General features: G+C 41.7%; 2 protein-coding genes across 2 annotated transcripts in view; both read right to left on the bottom strand.

Annotated features, from left to right (window-relative positions):
• The window catches only part of LOC119460702 (nucleolar pre-ribosomal-associated protein 1-like), a 68,700-nt gene extending 60,014 nt beyond the window's left edge, over positions 1 to 8,686 (bottom strand). Inside the window, 5 exon segments of the mRNA XM_037721763.2 lie at positions 618 to 700; positions 3,699 to 3,795; positions 4,740 to 5,027; positions 7,394 to 7,539; positions 8,325 to 8,686. Of these exon segments, the coding sequence (XP_037577691.2) occupies positions 618 to 700; positions 3,699 to 3,795; positions 4,740 to 5,027; positions 7,394 to 7,539; positions 8,325 to 8,532 (822 nt within the window). The 5' untranslated portion in view covers positions 8,533 to 8,686.
• Positions 8,687 to 10,144: 1,458 nt separating this feature from the next.
• Positions 10,145 to 17,506, bottom strand: LOC119460700 (mitochondrial inner membrane protease ATP23 homolog; the record flags this gene model as incomplete). Its single annotated transcript, XM_049672359.1, has 5 exons — positions 10,145 to 10,493; positions 13,378 to 13,467; positions 15,908 to 16,124; positions 16,767 to 16,812; positions 17,248 to 17,506. Coding segments are annotated over 5 exons (810 nt in total), but the record flags the coding sequence as incomplete, so codon positions are not given.
• Between the last annotated feature and the right edge of the window lie 88 nt (positions 17,507 to 17,594).

The raw sequence follows: 17,594 nt of genomic DNA, 5'->3' as shown, positions 1-17,594 counted from the left end.
AAATAATTCAGGATATGCTAAATCTACTGGCAAGGATTGCTCAGTGAATGAAGATGCCCAATTGAACAGGCGCTGCTCACTACTACGGTGGCATGGTAAGTAGCCACAAACGTACAAAAGGTGTTTTTCTTTACCATACAGATGCTCAATGTGAATCTGATGGCTTGGTAAAGACCATTCAAGTTTCCTCTAATGATGCAGAGTCCACGCATTAAAGTAAACTCAACTGATGCTACACTCTATCAAGTGTTATCAGCCTAATAAAAACATTTCTTTCGTCTGCTGTGCATTACCCATATGCCAATGGACAACAGCAATCACCATTTGTGTAATAAAGTGAGCACCACTTGGACATTCAGAAAATGCATACGTTATCTATGCCAGTAGTGGCACAACACAGAGAGATGCCAAGTCTAATCAGCGATACGCCGAGCAATACACACATGTGCTCCTCGGACACAAAAATTCGTACAGATGATTCACCATTATTTCACTCCTGTATGCGCTAAAAGAAATGCTCCCTGTTCACATTTCTGCATACCATGACAGGAACAGCACGCTATGTGCTGCATGAATCTCTGCCATGGAGGCATGATTTAAGCATTGAGCTCACTTACCTTAGTCTGAAATGTTGAAAGAAAGCTGCATATGAATGATGCGCGGTCGTACTGAAGACCAGGAAATATGCTGTTTATCAGTCCTGGAATCCAAAATTTGCAATGAATGAAATAGACAGCAATAGAACACAATAGGCTAATTCACTTCTGCTGAATGCATCAACTACTGTGTAATGCACCTGCTCAGCGTTTGCAGTTATGTGCCATTGTGTTTATGGGTCCCAAATTGCTCCAGATTGCACTTATATGTGTCTCTGTGCCCACATGCACGAGACTCTCTGCCATGGAAACCAGCAGGGCTAGAATGTTGTGCGCATACTCTTATTTAACGAGCAGTTGCTACAGTAAACCTGAGAACACATCACCATCCTCCTGAACTACCCAACACCCTACAGCTACACAGACATATAAAGCTACAAACACAGCTTTGCAAGACATATCAGCAAAATTTAACATATGTTAACAGGACAAATGGCAGGACAATTTATTAGGCACGACAAACAAAGTGTTGAGCTTGCACGAATACAGTGGAACCTCGTTGATACGATTCTGTGTAATACGTTTTTTGGGATGATACATTTTGCTTTTGTTTCCCGGCCAGCACCCCGTAGGAGCAATGTATTTTCATGCGGTTGATACGATCGCGTTTCCACCTGAAATTGGATGATACGACTGCAAACTGGTATTTCTGAAACTTATATTCAAGTGTACTATATTAAATTACATTCCAACGACCCACGAACAACGTGTTAAGGGCCGGCGACACTAGCGGAAAAACGCGCGCCACAAAAGCTGCCGCGAAGCAGGTTTTTCGTGCCGTGGGAGGGATCGGTCCTGGCTTGATTTAAATTGCCGCACGCCCCGGCGGCAGACAAGCCGCAAGCGAAGCAGACCAATGAGAGCTGCCTCCTTCAGTGATGTACACGCGGGCACGGCTGGTCTTGAGGCGAGCGCTCGCTCTTTAAAGAAGGAAGGGAGCGCGCGCCTCCAGACCGGCAATGGCGCGGGAAACTGGTGTCATGCGGACCGGCCCGATCGCTATTGTCACCCTCGTAGTATGTTCTGCTTGCGTCAGCTTACGCTCGCGCTTGTTTTGGTTGGCTTTTCAGGTGAGATTTTCATGCGGTTACATGGCTGAATAAAATACCTGCCCTCGTCTGCCAGTCGTAACACTCGTTGTGTCACACTGCTCTACGGTGTTCCTTTGTTTCGTAATTCTTGGCCTCATGGTGCCGTGACTCCGTAGCTATGTCAAGGAACTTGTTAGCTTTCAAAGAACTTGTTTACGGGACTTTGAAAGAAAGAAAGTTCAGCAAAAACTGAGGAGCTGTTTTAAAATTGCTCAATATAAGTGTGTTGACTGCAGTTCGTGTGGTGTCGTGATGCTGCTCCTGCATAACACGCATGTTATGCAGGAGCAGTATCACTCGAACGCCACAGGAAGCTTTGCAAGCCAGTTTGTCACCAAGTAAGCCTGTTTTCTTACGCTTCGGGGCTTGCTTTGGATGATATGATGTTTGGATGATACGTTTTATTTTCTGGTTCCCGTGAAGATCGTATCAACGAGGATTCCACTGTAATGACGATGAGGCACTGAATACTAGTCTAGTCTTAAAATTCATCACAGTGAGTACCATAACTTTTTCAACACATCGACTACCTTTACTCTGTGTTCATCCCACACATAATCTATAGTACTTTTCCACACTTTTTGCACCATGACATTACCAATAATGTTGCTTCATTCATTACAAAGGGCTGCGCAATGATCAAATGAAGCAATACTGACTGCCATGGGCCCACAATGGTCTTATATGCAACTATGCATTTCTCCATACTTACTTCCCCGTGGAAATAGTACCATTAATACAGTTCAATTCATTAAAAAGAAACACTACTCCGTAAAATTTGTACAAGATTGCAATTGATTACCCAAATATTTGTGTTGCTAACAACAGTAGTTGCAGTGCATATTGTAATGCCACTGCTCAGTTTCGACGTGATTGTATGCCTGCATGTTGCGGTGTATTTGAACAATACACAGAATTACTCCTTTCTTATTTTACTGTCAATGAACCTTTAACTTAGGATTTTGCCTTTTAACCATTGTTACTAGCAGTTATCACTGCAACACAATGCACTATAAACTACATAAATGCAAGAACTTCCATCATTGTAGATAATATTTTCCTATCTAGGTCAAGTTCATACACATTAACTACATTCAGGACAGATAAAATGTCGCTGCCACAGTATATTAGCATAAGTAGGAATATGAACTGACTGCAGTGCATCGTCAGCATAAAAATAAAACATGAAGAGAAAACAATCAATTAGGCCACTTTCTGCACGTAATTACATGGAAGTACGACATGTAATCTCTCTGTAGCCAGTTTCTAAACATGGAGTAGTTCCAAGGGTACATTTTGGAGCCTGAATTAGGCCACTGTTACAAATGCCGGTGAACATGGAAATGGGACAATACATTGGAGTAGTTTTAGGATTGTTTACATTTGAATTTATGTTGATAGTACAACAAAAAATGCCTGTAACGTGCCCACCTAGATATATCATGTCTCAAAAAACCACCGATGTGATTGTGGGTAGGTGTGCAGACTAGACTTCCGCACGCCTCTATGCTCGTTTTCATTACTAGTACTATTCTTCCGTTGCGAGAATTGGTTGGACAGCACTAGATTTGAGATATTGAACATGGAGTTTTGTCCTGGTTTAACTTCACAGTGCGGACATATAAAGCAAAAAAGTTCTTTCACTGTTCAGGTGCAGTCAACACAATGGTAGTTGCAATCATGTCTTACTTGCTAGCCCAAACCAGCACACTACTTGTGATGCGCCTCTCATATCTTGCAAATATATTAGTTACAAGATATACCTTATAACCATATTAGTCGCTCTGTATTCAACCTTCATTGAGCCTTCACATCACACTTCCTTCGCTCTTGAATCTCATATCTATGCGTTTGTATCTGAAGTACATTAAAATGATGATGCTGATGATTAAAAAAAAAATAACTGCATACACTGTGTGCAAGCTCTGAAGCTGGAAGTTGTGTGTCTCACCTTTGGCTTGAAGGACCTGCCGTGCCACTGAGTTGCTTCCAACAACAAGGACCGACATGAGGAAAAATACTGCACAAGTTCGCACATCTTCAGGATCCTATTCAGAAGGAAACGAAGAAAGTGCAGGTCACATATATGAGCAGAAAATGAAAACTGGCACATGTGGCCCACACTGGTGGTATTCTTAGACAAAAGAATAAAAGTATATTCATAGATAAATTTGCACAGTAAATTCAATCAAGGCTGTTTAGTAAACCACACGCAACTCAACTTTAAGTAAGACAAACCCCATACGTGCATAAATTATGGCAAGTTTGAATTGGCACAGTTACCCTTGAGAATATACAGAGCAGAAGAGAAAGCTCATCTGTGGATTCACTGGAGCTGAAGCAGTTTTGTAGAAAGTTCTCAATTAAAAAGTAAATCACTGTACTAAGGCTTTTCTTTCCTTTGTGCATCGAAGCTTATGCTTTAAACTAAGGAATAGAAGTGCATGAAAATTACTGACCCCCAGAGGGACACTGAAAACATTACTCAGCCATTCCACGTTGCAAGAAGGTGATAGTTCAATCAACAACTCCCTGACATATACATCCTCATCCATCCCAGTACTTTCACTCCCCTTCCGTCTTTCCCAGTACAGAGTAGCAGACTAGAGCCCACTAGCTCAGGTCGACCTCGCTGTCTTTCCTATCAATAAAATCGATCTATCTATGTCTTCTACATTAGACTGAAATATTGCCAAATATGATGCAAGAATCTCCTCGTGAAAAACAGCATGGTAGGACACAAGCATGCCAGTGATGCCTACTACCATCAAAATATATTTCTGACGCAAACACACAACTCTAGTGTCTGTGCTGTCTTCTATGTGTACTGTCCCTTTATTGCCCTAATATGTATCAACAACATGTATTATTGCCCTAGTATGTATTGCCCAGCAACAAAATTTATTACCATAATACTATTTATTGCTCATGAGTAAACGAAAGTGCGCCCTCACAATATGCTCAAGCCAGTACAGCAAACAGAGAATCGTACCCTCTGGTTATGTGTGTTGATCCATGTGGTGAAGGCCGTAGTCTCAAAGTTGACTACACTAGTGACATAGCGTGCTCCTTCAGGGCCCAGGGTGACAATCGAAGTAAGCAGGCGTAGGGCAGCCTTTGCGTGGTTGGGCTTGGCGGTGCGGCATAGAGACATGTGCATGAGGCGACTGTACTTTTGCAGCATATGCTGCGCTGACATCAAAGCAGTGTTGACATACTGTTTGAAGTCCTCGGGCAGCCGGGAAATCAGGCGATCCAAGACCTGGTACACTAGCGTGTGCTATGGATACCAAAAATAAAGAAAAGAGACAAAAGAAAATCAGCAATACTTGAGAAACCCAGTACATGGTGTCACTGCTAAGCACATGTCAGCATACTCATTCACGAGTACACTCACTCGTGCTAGCTCCACACCCATTTCACAGGTGTATGACAGAGCGTTAGGAAGTGGCAAAGGGTGTGAGTGCATGTGAGTATGAACGGGAGTGCATGCCAGTGAATGTGAGTAGAAACAAAAGTCAGTGGCAGTATTATGAGCGGACGTGAGTATGAGTGAGAGCACGTGCCAGTAAGTGCGAAAGGAAGTGACTATAAACGGGAATGTTGGTGAGTATGAATGGGCCCAACATGAGAATGTACAGGAATGTGAGTGAGCACATGGCCTGCGAAAATATTGGTGAGCGAGTAGGAGCGAGCATCCACTTATTTTGTCAACCTGTGCTGCTAAGTCCATATAATTACACTCTCGAGGTGGATGGCTTTCCTTTTGTATGACTCACACTTTGTGAATTTCATTTGCATTTTAGAAGCAGTGATGTAAGCAATCCAAGTGAGTGCTCATCTATCCTTAGTTGTGTGGTACTTCAAAACTGAACTGTTCCTAAGCTCCCACAAGAGGCATATAGCACTTCCCATCGGAACTTATTTCAACACTGATGCTTTCCACTTCAGTGGATTCAAATAACTTCCACTATTTGCATGACACATTAAACATTTAGCATAAATCTTCTGTGAGTAACGCAAACATAAAGAAATAGAGATGTCAAAATTAACAGCTCTGAACATGTTTAATGTTTTCCCCTAGTACCTCGGTTGCCAACCAACAGAAACTAAATAACAAAATTTAATTTCAGGAACTCCACAAATAATTCTTTGAAATGTAGCAAATGGCTGAAAGTAATTACATTTTTTACTTCTCTACCTTCAAAACTGCTTCTCTTCATATTGTGCTAAAAATGCTTGTGAGAGAAACTTCACAAATGTGTAGTTGTGAGAGGTTTACAAATTGTTGCAAGTTTTTCTCAACTTCTTTCTTAACGTAGCAATACATTCAGGGACCAGCACCATCGAATTGCCACCATTATTGTAAGCATGTAGGGGTGAGTAGGGGAGACACATACTTAAAGGAAGAAAATGGCTGCAACATCTTGTAACTGTATTTGAGTTAAAAGGCAGTACGAGTGCTTTAAAAAAGTTTGGGCAATGAGATGAGTATATGAGTAAGGTGTAAGGTGTCTGACGAACTGTAAAGCAATGTCCCATACTGTAGCCACTTCAGCATACAACATTTCTATCACTGGCCACCATCAGAAAAGTCTGAACAAGGCCATCTGTCTTTGGGTCCACTCATAAGATAACCACCAAACGAAAGAGAGGGAAAGGTCAGAAGAGAAAAAGATGGTGGCTAATCAAAGCATTATGCCACCTTCAGAGTAAGCAGGGACCTTACAAAGTAGTACCATGTCTGCTTCAGGGCACTGACAGCAGCAGTCATCCTTCTCATAAAGTATCATACATTCAAGAAAATTAAGCCAGCTAAGCAGAATGGGCGAACATTGTTTAACTAAGAAAGCAAACGGACCACAGAGACAGCATGGAACAAGGACGGGCGCAGACTTGCAACTAATGTTTATTCCACAAGGACCACACCCCAGGCATACACCATTGTGCGTGCGCGAATAAAAAAAAAAAGAAAAAAAAAACACCTTGTTTAAGGAAAACACAACCTACCTACACTTGTCAATAAACCTCATCTCACTGTTGTGCAGATAAACTGAGGTGTCGCTAACACAATCTTGTCCCTTCTTATATGGTACACCTCGAGTAGCTCTCTTGCTCGGCTATCTCGGCAGCGACACAAAATCTTTACTTTTTTCATCATCGGCTTACACGGACTTGCCAAGCAGTGGACAGGAAGGTGCCCATTCGCTTTATTCCTAATTGACAATTCATGCTCACGCAAGCGTACATTAAGATTTTGTGTCGCTGCCGAGATAGCCGAGCGAGAGAGCTACTCGAGGCGTACCATATAAGAAAGAAGGGACAAGATTGTGTCAGCGACACCTCAGTTTATCTGCACAACAGTGAGATGAGGTTTATTGACGAGCGTAGGTAGGTTGTGTTTTGGATAAACAAGGTGCTTCCTTCTTTTTTTTTTTTTTTTTTAATTCACGCACGCGCAGTGGTGTGTGTCTGGGGTGTACTTATATGTGGTCCTTGTGGAATAAACATTAGTTGCACGTCTGCGCCCGTCCTTGTTCCATGCTGTCTCTGTGGTCCGTTTGCTCGCGCAGTTAAACAATGTTCGCTAATATGTACCAACTCGCCTAACAACAAGTTCTTCTAAAGCAGAATGAGCTCACTTACCATACGTGAACCCGTTTTGACATTATAGAGAAGTGACGAAATTGTTTGAAAGTTGCCATCAGTGCCATCAAGATATTGCTTCACAGTATCTTCCGTGCTCTCTCCACTTGCAAATGAGTCAGCTGCTCTGACGAACTTCTGGAATTCTGAATATGCAAGAGGCAAACAGGCATATCAGCTGTGAGCCACTCGTAAAACTTTACACACTAACACAAAATGGCATCACATAATCACGAAGACCATAAATAGAAGAGGCATAGTGCCAACACGTAGATATGTGCGCTCGTGCAGTTTCACCATATTTTATGCAGCTTTATAGCTGGGTAAAAATATGCAACCTTAGCGATCGATTGCAGGCAAAGTAACACGCTGATATACGCTTTGTTTTAACGCACACTCAAGGCTCATTTCGATGATCACATCCAGAAAACACAAAAGTACGGGGTGAGGGGGTTTGGAGCTGCACTACAGGCGATGCATGACATTCTCTTTAGCTTGGCACTTTCCTGCAGTGTTTTTCGTGCAGTGGTCATCAAAATGAGAGCATACCAACCTAACTTCCCCTACTAGTTCACTGTACGCTGGTTAGCACAGTTCTAACAACGTGAGATCTAGCAAGCATGCTTAGCCAGTACATGCTTGGGCCGGCTGACGCATGGCAAATGAGATCAGGTGCCCGTCGTTCTGTACTAGTTGTCACCGCACAGTTTCTCTTACTCTTTAATTAACCGACGCGCACAATAAAGCGTTACTAAGGTGAAATCCATATGTCAAGCAGTTAACAGTGTGCGTTTAGAGAAGGGTATACATAAACAATTTTTCGGGGGATGCAATGGAATGGCAACAGCAAACAGTCGTACAGAATTCAACAGATTGTTCGTGCACTAAAAAGAAGAGCAGACGTTTGATATTAGGCAGTGAAACAATAAACCTTTCATCAGGTCGCCTCCTTTCTCAAGCACAGCAAGAAATGTTTTGATGCAAAAAGGTTCCTCCGCGTCTGCCTTCGCCTTTTTTTCCGGTACTGCATCGTCGTCAGACTCTGCGGCGTCAAGATCGTTCTGCGTTTCGGTGGTCTTCGCTTCGCTGGGCTTCTCTTCGCTGGGCTTGGTATCGCTGCGTTTTCTTTTTTTAGGCATCCTCACGTTCTGTGCAGTCATTTGCAACACTCGAGTTTAGATGTCCCTTCGAAAAACGCAACAGATGTCCTTACGGCGCCGATAGACGTTCACACGATCAAGCAAACCACGCGCAGATACTCGCACATGTGCGCTGCCATTTTGTTTTGTCAACCCTCGCTCCCAGACTTCTCATAGTCCAAAGCTGTGTTCACAGTTGTGTTAAGCTTAAAAGCGCTCATTAAATTCGCGTAATTGTGTAAATAATAAAACTTATCCAATAACACAACTATCGTTTGCAATATTTGTCTAATGATGGCGTTACGACCGCCGCGTCGCATTTGTCGTCTGCTACGCGCGTACTTGGAGTACCGCGCGTGGTTTACAATACAGAAATCAATTCTCGAGCCGCAATGCGAGTCCCATGAGTGTGTCTGTAGTGCAGACACAGAAATTCGGCGATTTCGATGACCATGGCGCGTCGCTGTTGCAGTGTTCACTCTGTTCCTCCTCGCAAATGGATAATACGCCCACCGTATGGATAAGCTGATCTACACAGCGCACGCGGTCATGAATGTGGCTCGAAACTGTCTAAACTGCCTTTCAAGCAATACCCCTAGATGCTCACAGGAACATGAATACTTGAAACGATCAACCGCGTGGTAGAACAAGATTGAGATCTGGCCTCCCCCCCGCCCCCCCCCCCTTTTTTTTTTTTTTTACCATGATTGACAATTTCTTGACTATCTTGTTTCAATAAAACATGTTTCACTAACACTTATAATTAGAAGCGCTCCCTCCCAATAAAAGATATAATTAAGTATACTGTATATATGCTTCTGGTAATGCCAGTATACCTTTTCATTAAAATTTTTTGTGCTCGCGCCTTTGCAGATCCTGTAACATTATGGAAGAGTCTGTAAAATCTATTATAATCAATGAAGTTTATAATAAGGAACAACATTTGGCAAATATAAGCCCCCCCCCCCCCTTTTATTTTCTTTCTTTGTGCCATTCATCTCAACATAAGTAATGACACACTATTTTGCGTGTGTATAGCCATAACGGCAGGTTGAAGGATCCTCACGAGTCACCTGTCGAGTACAGGCACCATTGGTTGCACAAATAATTAAGTTGCCCTAAAAAGCGTAAAGCATCACTATCCATTTAGGCATCTGTTTGGTATGCTCAAAAGATTCTTGGGAGAAACAATCTCCGCTCCTCTGACTAGAACTTCAGCTTAATCTTGACATACTGTAGTAACGTTGCAAAGAAATTTGCTTTGCAGATCTAGGGCGCGATCTTGTACGCATTCCAAAATGGAACGGAGGCGTTCCGTTCCATCGAGCCGCACACGATTGGTCAATTTGAACGTCGCGGTTGAAATTGGCCAATCGTGTGCGGCTCGATGGAACGGAACGCCTCCGTTCCATTTTGGAACGCGTACAAGATCGCGCCCCTATTTGCCAAAACATGTTACCTGCATCGAATCCATGACTGTGAGGTGATACCGCAGACAATGGTCCTGCACATAACACTTTGTGGGCATATGAAGTTCATTTCTTACAGCCAGGAGATACAGCGCAGCATAATTTCATGAATAAAACAAAAAGACAGAGGGAGACTACACAACTTTGAAACAAGAATATTTTTTTATTAAACTTATAAAATCAGTCCTAGTCTACATGCAGAATATCTGCAGATAATATGAACATGGCCTCTTGTGGCACCGGTAGAGTCCTCATAGAGAGCTCTAATTACACTGTGGCTACAAAACAGACTATTTATTCATCATATCCATAATGATATCGTTCACGATATGCCCATTGCATGTGTGGTGAATTTCTACGTATCCGCCTTCCCACAGGTTCGAGGTCATTGTAGCACTTGTCAAAAATACGATCAACAGCACTTCTTGCCTCTTCTTCTGAAACACTCCTCGCCACAACGATGGAATTCACCGCCTTCTGCTTGACACATTCCTGGAAGCAAGAGGTAAACATGAGAATGAAGCAAACTGCAACAGCAAATAAAGAGTTAAACTTTGTTACCAAAATGCTACTGTAATTTTTTATAGTGAAACAATGTAACAGTATGCAGCTGTGGTATAAAATACATTAGAATCTCATACTTCAAAATCTTGTAATTCGAACTTCAAGGGGACCAGAAATTTATCAGAATAAAACGGAGTTCGAACTAAGGAAAACCTTAGTTCTCCTTAGTTCTCCTAGGAGAGTTTTTCTCTATTAAAATACAAAGGACTTTGCCAGGACCAACAGAGCAGTTCAAATTATCCGTCAATTTTAATTAAGAGATTTCGAATGATCAGGATTTTACTGCATTTGAATGCAAACAATGTTGATAACCTGACAAGAATCTCGCAATGAAAACTTTCTCTGCACTCCCCAACAGGTTTGCATTTTACTGATGTGAATTTACCACCATACAACCCCAGTTAAAGGCTGACAGATTTGGGCATTGCAAACAAACAAGCGTGATGCATAGATCATGCAGTGACAATTCTAATAGCAAAATATTGCAGCGATGTATGCCGTGAAAACAGTGCGAAATTCAAACAAAAGCGAGCGCATCGTCCTCCCTCAAAAGAGCTTGTCTTGCCTTCAGCAGAGACAATGTTACGGCTCGTGCCTTCTCGTTAAACATGGTGCCTGGAGAGCACAAATATCCAAAAACAACTACAGAATGTGCAGCACTACCACTGCAAGTGCACCGCACAGCAAGAAAGGAAGAAAGAAAGAAAGTACGCCATGGTTCGTCACGTAAACGTCACACAGGCCCTCAGCTCTGATAAGCGTGAATGCAGGGCAGGAATGTCGTTTGCAGACGCTCGTCGGCAAAATGAAAGAGAGCCTCTGCTGCATGGAGAGAAGCTCCCCTGTTCACATGTTTGTGTCGCAACATTCCATTTGCTTCTATCTCAGCTAATTACTAAACCTTTCTCAATACTTTTTGGGGTAGAACATTGCCTGGGTGGTACTTTATAGCTTACAGTTGGTGGTTCACGAATATTCAAGATTTAGAATATGAATTGAATCATCTTTGCTATTCTATTCGTATTTGATTTCAAAATTCAATATTTGAAATTGTCAAATATTCGTTTTTGCGCAAGTATGAGGAATAACAATACTTATTGGAGTCTACAGTCCTTCTCCCTTTCATGAACCTCTCTCCACCTTGCAGCTACCTCAGAAATCATTTGCCATATTCAGTGTCCCTGCGCTTCGATTTTTTTATTAATTTGCCCTCGCAGTGTGATCGGCTAGCCTTCTGGTTAGATCAGATGGTAGAGCGACCGCTCCAGAGTGGCGTTAGCCCCGAGTTCTATCCCCGAACCAGGATCAATTTTTCTTCAACTGTGAAGATTTCTTTCTTAAAAACCCGCACGAGTTTCCTTTGTAGCTGCGTGCTAAAGTCGGGTGGATGACAATTTTTTTTCCCTTTCATCAATCTACAGAGAGAAAGGATGATGTAAGTGGTTACTTGTATAGAACAATTGTGCTACAGGAAAACATAATAGTCGCCCAAAGGCATCAGTTCCTTATCGAACGCATGGCGCAGATAACTTCTGCTCAATGATTTCCAGTAATTGAATATGAATGCCTCGCTTTTAGGCAGCCTACAAATCTGTCGTCTCGATTTAGGCAAAGCAATTTATTATTTGGGCTGTCCCGCCATGTTTGCATCCCACAGCGTGTGGTGATGACATACCATGCTAATCTTCTTCAACGAACACCGCACATTGCATGCACCTGTTGACATGCTCTTCCATTATTTCACTACTATCACTGTCATGGTTCACCAGATAACTAACTGAAAGCAGCTGCTTATCATTTACAAGCTCCTCAGTTGACCAGATGTCCAGTTCTGAAGAGTATTACATGCGTGTATCAAATAATGTAAATAAGCCCATTTTTCACCAAATGGACTACACAAACATTATACGTCACTTTGTCAAAAAATGAGAAAGTATATTACATTTAAAGGTTGTTTTTCTCGATATTCTAGTTCAATTCAGATACTTTAAAGGGACTATAAAGAGCAGCATTTAGTTTAGCCTGTTGAAGTAGTATTTCTATCAAAACTCATTTTGCATTTATTTTATGGGAAAAGGTTGGTTATTAGCGGAGTCAATGAAGGTTGGAGCTTGCATTGATGAATGTCATGCCTGAACTACGTTAGTATGATGCCACACATTACTAAGCATACCTGTCTGGGCCTGTTTCTGTTCAGAAAAAGTTCTTAATAGCATGATCGACTGGGTGTTTTTGAACACTCCTGCAAAGCTTTGAATTTAGTTTAACAATGTGACTAAGCTTTATCACGACAATAAACACACTTCCATAGTGTTAACAAAGCTGGATAAGCATAACTAAAGTCCTTGGTCTGTGTATACAGCTTCATTGTCGTATTACACAACCATCAGAGCAGTGAAAACGCTCTCAAACAACCAGTAGAATGTGCCATAACACTAACCAGGTTCACTCTTTGGTTCTTTCAGAATTCGATGCACTAATTGTTGTTTATTGATTAGCTATGAGATAGTCCTGAGCAGACACTGTTCGTCTCATGCTGTCACATGGGGTTAGCACAAGAACTTAGAACTTGTCTTTTGTTTTTGCATCTTTTCTGGCTTACAAAGACTCCGTTCAAGGTAAGACTAATGTTCCTGGTATTCGAGAAGTGTAACTTACCAAACTATATTCGTATTCGGTGTCCCTTTAAAAAAAGTTAGAAAGTGACAAAGATTTCACTATTTATCTATCAAATTTATTGAACTGCATTTAAAAAGCTAATACAGTGAACTACAATGACGACACAAAGAAAAAAACATCATTATGGACTTACTGCATGGGACTTTGCTATATTGAAGGGGCTTGCTGAACCTTGTGACATGGCACTCATGAAGGAACAGTGAAACAAATTCGCAGCACGAATCTGCATATGCACATGACAAACATTAGTAAACTGACAGCAATAATTCATAGTTAAGCATATCTGCACCGAAATTCACCAGTAGCACTGTTTTCGGGAGGTGCTGCATTTTTTGCATTATGTGTTTGTCTTACAACTGTAAAGGTAGATTCAGTGAGTGTAAACCTCAAATGACTGCTGATTAAGATCAATGATTGTCATAACCTCACTCCTGCGGTAAAGTCCACCTCATATAAACACTATAGTGTCATCAGTCACCCCTGTGGCTTCCTGGGATCAGTGTTCAGATATCAGGTCGGTTTTGTGCTTTGCCAGAAACATACACAAATATACCTTGGAGCCATCAGAGCTGTGCCTGCACTACGAACACATGAAAGAGGATATAAGAAGCCAATGCGATGTCGGGTTCTCATTCAGGCAACGAATTCGGCAATAAGTGCATGCACTTAATCAAGCTACCTTGCATCTGCAGGTTAGTCATATGTTTTGCTTGACACTACCTGAGTAGTAAAAATTGTATTGCAGCAGCTGCCGAAATTCTGCTGAGTGTATCATTTGCACAAAAACTCACTCATTAGTCTACCTCCAATAGATTTTATCGTACCGCCCGACTCTGATTAACTAGTTGTCTTGAGCATAAGGCCCACAAATGCTGAGCTTCCAAAAAGACTAGAGCAATTAAAATCCAAGCTTGAAAATTTGACAGACTCCCTGGTGTCATATTTTTATTTTTTATTTATACATACTGCAGCCAAAGTTTGGCTATAGCAGGAGTAGGAAAAGAACAATGAATTATACATATACATTTGGCAAATTCCAGCTGAAGAAAGGAGACTCAGAACCCGACATTGTGGAAATAAAGACATATGGATGGTTTAGTGACTAATGTAGAATTGCTCAACAATCTTGATGCGAAAATGTGTGACGATAAGGCTGAGCTAGTGGCTGAAAACAATGCGCTGCAAGCTCGCAACAAAATGGCCGCCGAGCTCCTTGACATTCAATAATGTTGAGGTCAATTGAGGTCAAAGGTGTTCTATGCACACAGAAAGAAGACTGGTGGTTAGGCAATCCATTGGCCACAGAATTGGTTGCCTAATGTTTGCAGATCTCAATATTGATTGTTGCGTACCCACCAAAACTAAAAAACAAAAATACATAGCTCACTTTTTCTCACAAACAAAAAAGTCTGAATAATTGGCAAAAGAACGGAAAGCATGCAATGCCTGCATGGTATCAACAACTAAGGAGAGGCCACTGTGTTAATTAAAGAAACCTCAAATTGGAAAATATTTCTATTTTCTAGGGCCTTGATGTTTAAGAAATCAAAGAAGTGGAGATCCTTATGGACAGATAACTGCCAAACCAAGGGTCGGAAAACAGCTGATAGCCGCCCCTGTCGCATCATCACAAAGGCATATTTCTCTGTAATCCCTTAACTACTTTAACCTTGGATGGAGGGTATCATCAAGCAAGCTTGCAATTTCCTCTATTTGACCAGTTAACTATTTTTTCTGTTTCATACATAGATTCGATTCTACACTTTCACATGCAAAGTCTACACAGACATCTTGATGACCTTTCAAATCTGATTTCAACATTTACATTCTCATCCTTAATTATTGGAATCTTGAAAACTTGGTTAAATGAACTTGATAAGAACCTATTTCACTTTCCTTAACTGTATCACTGAATACTCAAATCATCCGTAAAGCTGTCATGGCAGTGCAGCAATCTATATACGGTCTGATTACATGCACACAAGGAGGAATGGCCTTATTTTCAACATAACTAAATGTGAGCAAATCTGAGCTGAATGAAAAGGTGGCATTGTTAATGTGAACAATAAAAATGTAGTGACTGGCTGTGTATATCATTTCGTATAACATTTCTTCACTGTTTCTTGATAATCATATTATCCCCGCTATTGCATCCCGCAATTATTTGGATGTCAAACTTTATTCTAAACACATATTTCATAGACACACAGCTAAAGTCAGGCAGAAAGTAATATCGGTGTCACATGGCACACTTTCGATCGCAATCAAGCGTGATAAAACTTCTCATTCGTGATTGGCTCCTTTGCGCAAGCTATGGGAGGGAGCCAATCGTAGATAATTTTGATCTGGATTGGGCTCGATCGTGACCAAAACTTGCTATATGACACCGGTATAAAATACATAATAAGTATACTGTTAAAACAGGTTATGTATTTAGCCACGAAACTCTAGCATTCTTGTACTACTCATTCATACATTAAGACAATAATTATTTTATTGTATGTTCAGGTATTATGTGCACAACATGAAGTTTTGCAGTAGAATAATCAGTTTTAGTCCTAGCCATTGTAATGCCAAATTGCTACAGCAAAGCTATGGAAGTTGTTTTAGTGGAGGAGCTTATTAATTAAAATCTAATTACAATCTAATTAATTACAGCCCACCTCTGTACAGGCAAGGTGATCCATATTCTTGAAATCCATGTGGGCACGGCAATAGTCAAACATGTGCATGAGCTCATGGGCAAGCACACCCTGAACCAAGCCCTTCGACCTGGCCTTATTCTGGCATACAACAACCTGGTTATACTCTGTGTCAAAGCCACCCGTCACAAGACCCTCGCACGGCTCACAGCAGATGTTTCGTCGAATGTCTATGTCACTGAAAAGAGAACACCAAACATATTAGCATTAAAAGCTGCTTAATACGGCGGGAAAGGAACATCCTATGGATGAACAGTATTCAACCCACAGAGAAGAACATGTCTCCTAAATTTGCTTAAACTGATAGCATGGTGGCATGCATTGTGTTGATGACGAGTGTTTGTTTCCCAGCACCAATACCTTGTACTTCATCTCATTATTATTATTGTTTTAAAAGAACTGGCTATTAATCGCCGCAGAAATGAGCATAACAGCGACTGGCTAAAAGGAAGAATTGTAAATGAAAATGATGAGAAGAGCACAGGCGCCCAAATACAGTTCCGTATTTCAGGTGTTCAAGAGTTATGTGAATCTAACAATTTTAATATGAAACACAACGCAGTGTTTCTATGCACCCTTGAAGTAATTGCATGTTAGCTGCAAGAGTAATTGGAAAGCAATAATGTTTTCAATCATAAGCAGGTCATCACTCGAAGGGAACATGTGACCACATCGGTTGACTTGTTGCAGCCTGCAGGAAACCCAAGAACATTACAGCATCGCGGATGTAATTGTCGTAGCGTGATGTTGCGTCGCTACCTACAAAACCATTTAAACTACAACGACACACTCACTGACAATGATCCGAGGGAATACTTACCAGCCGGCACTTTTTAGAGCACTTATCATCAGCTTTACCAGGGGACCTGCAAGACATAACGTAATTACGTAAGACCGCAGCAGTACACATTTCAGTAAAATAACTCATGTTAAACCTTACATAACGCAGAGCGCGTGCTTACCAGAACCGTAGGTTGTTATGCTGCAATCATTTATTGCACTGAATTAAGGAGCTTGAATGAATCCGCGGTGCTGTAGTCGTGGGGCTCTTACTCATACCTACACCGAGCTAACGCCATACAAAGGTGCTAAAGAATAAAAGCAGAAAGCGGGAGAAAAGAGCAAGAGCGCTCTGTAGATGTCGCGTATTAGATCACAGAAATATCGGGTTTCATTTATAGCAAAGTTCAACGCAAGCATGTCGTACAGGCACCGGCGTTACGTACAACCGACCTGCGCAGCAAAGTATGTTCCTTTACACGGTATGTAGACGCCGACGAGCAATGACAAGTGTTTCTTACTCTCCTTGATGCACTTCACGACATTCTTTTCGCAGCGGATGTTGTCGAAGCTCTCTCGACCTTCACCCAACAGCGCGATTCGCAGCCAACTTTCGGACTTCTTTCCGCCTCGTCTTTCCGGATAGTTCTCGAAGCCGTAGCTTTGTTCAGGTTCAGCGCGTTCGTTTGAGTCCTGTCGACTGACTGTGAGTCTCTTGGGTGGCAGACATGTCTTGTTCGTTGGGGAAAAAAACAGCCCAAACAAATGATAGTCTTCAAGCACTCAATGTACTATGTTCATTTCATTCAACCATGTGGATGCCGCCATGGTGGGTTGCTCCCGGCGCCCTCTTTTTGACATTAGTTCT

Source organism: Dermacentor silvarum, chromosome 8 (genome assembly GCF_013339745.2).
Source record: "Dermacentor silvarum isolate Dsil-2018 chromosome 8, BIME_Dsil_1.4, whole genome shotgun sequence".
NCBI classification, from domain to species: Eukaryota; Metazoa; Arthropoda; class Arachnida; order Ixodida; family Ixodidae; genus Dermacentor; species Dermacentor silvarum.
Note: the sequence above shows the minus strand (reverse complement) of the source record. Positions and strands in the feature narration are given on the sequence as shown.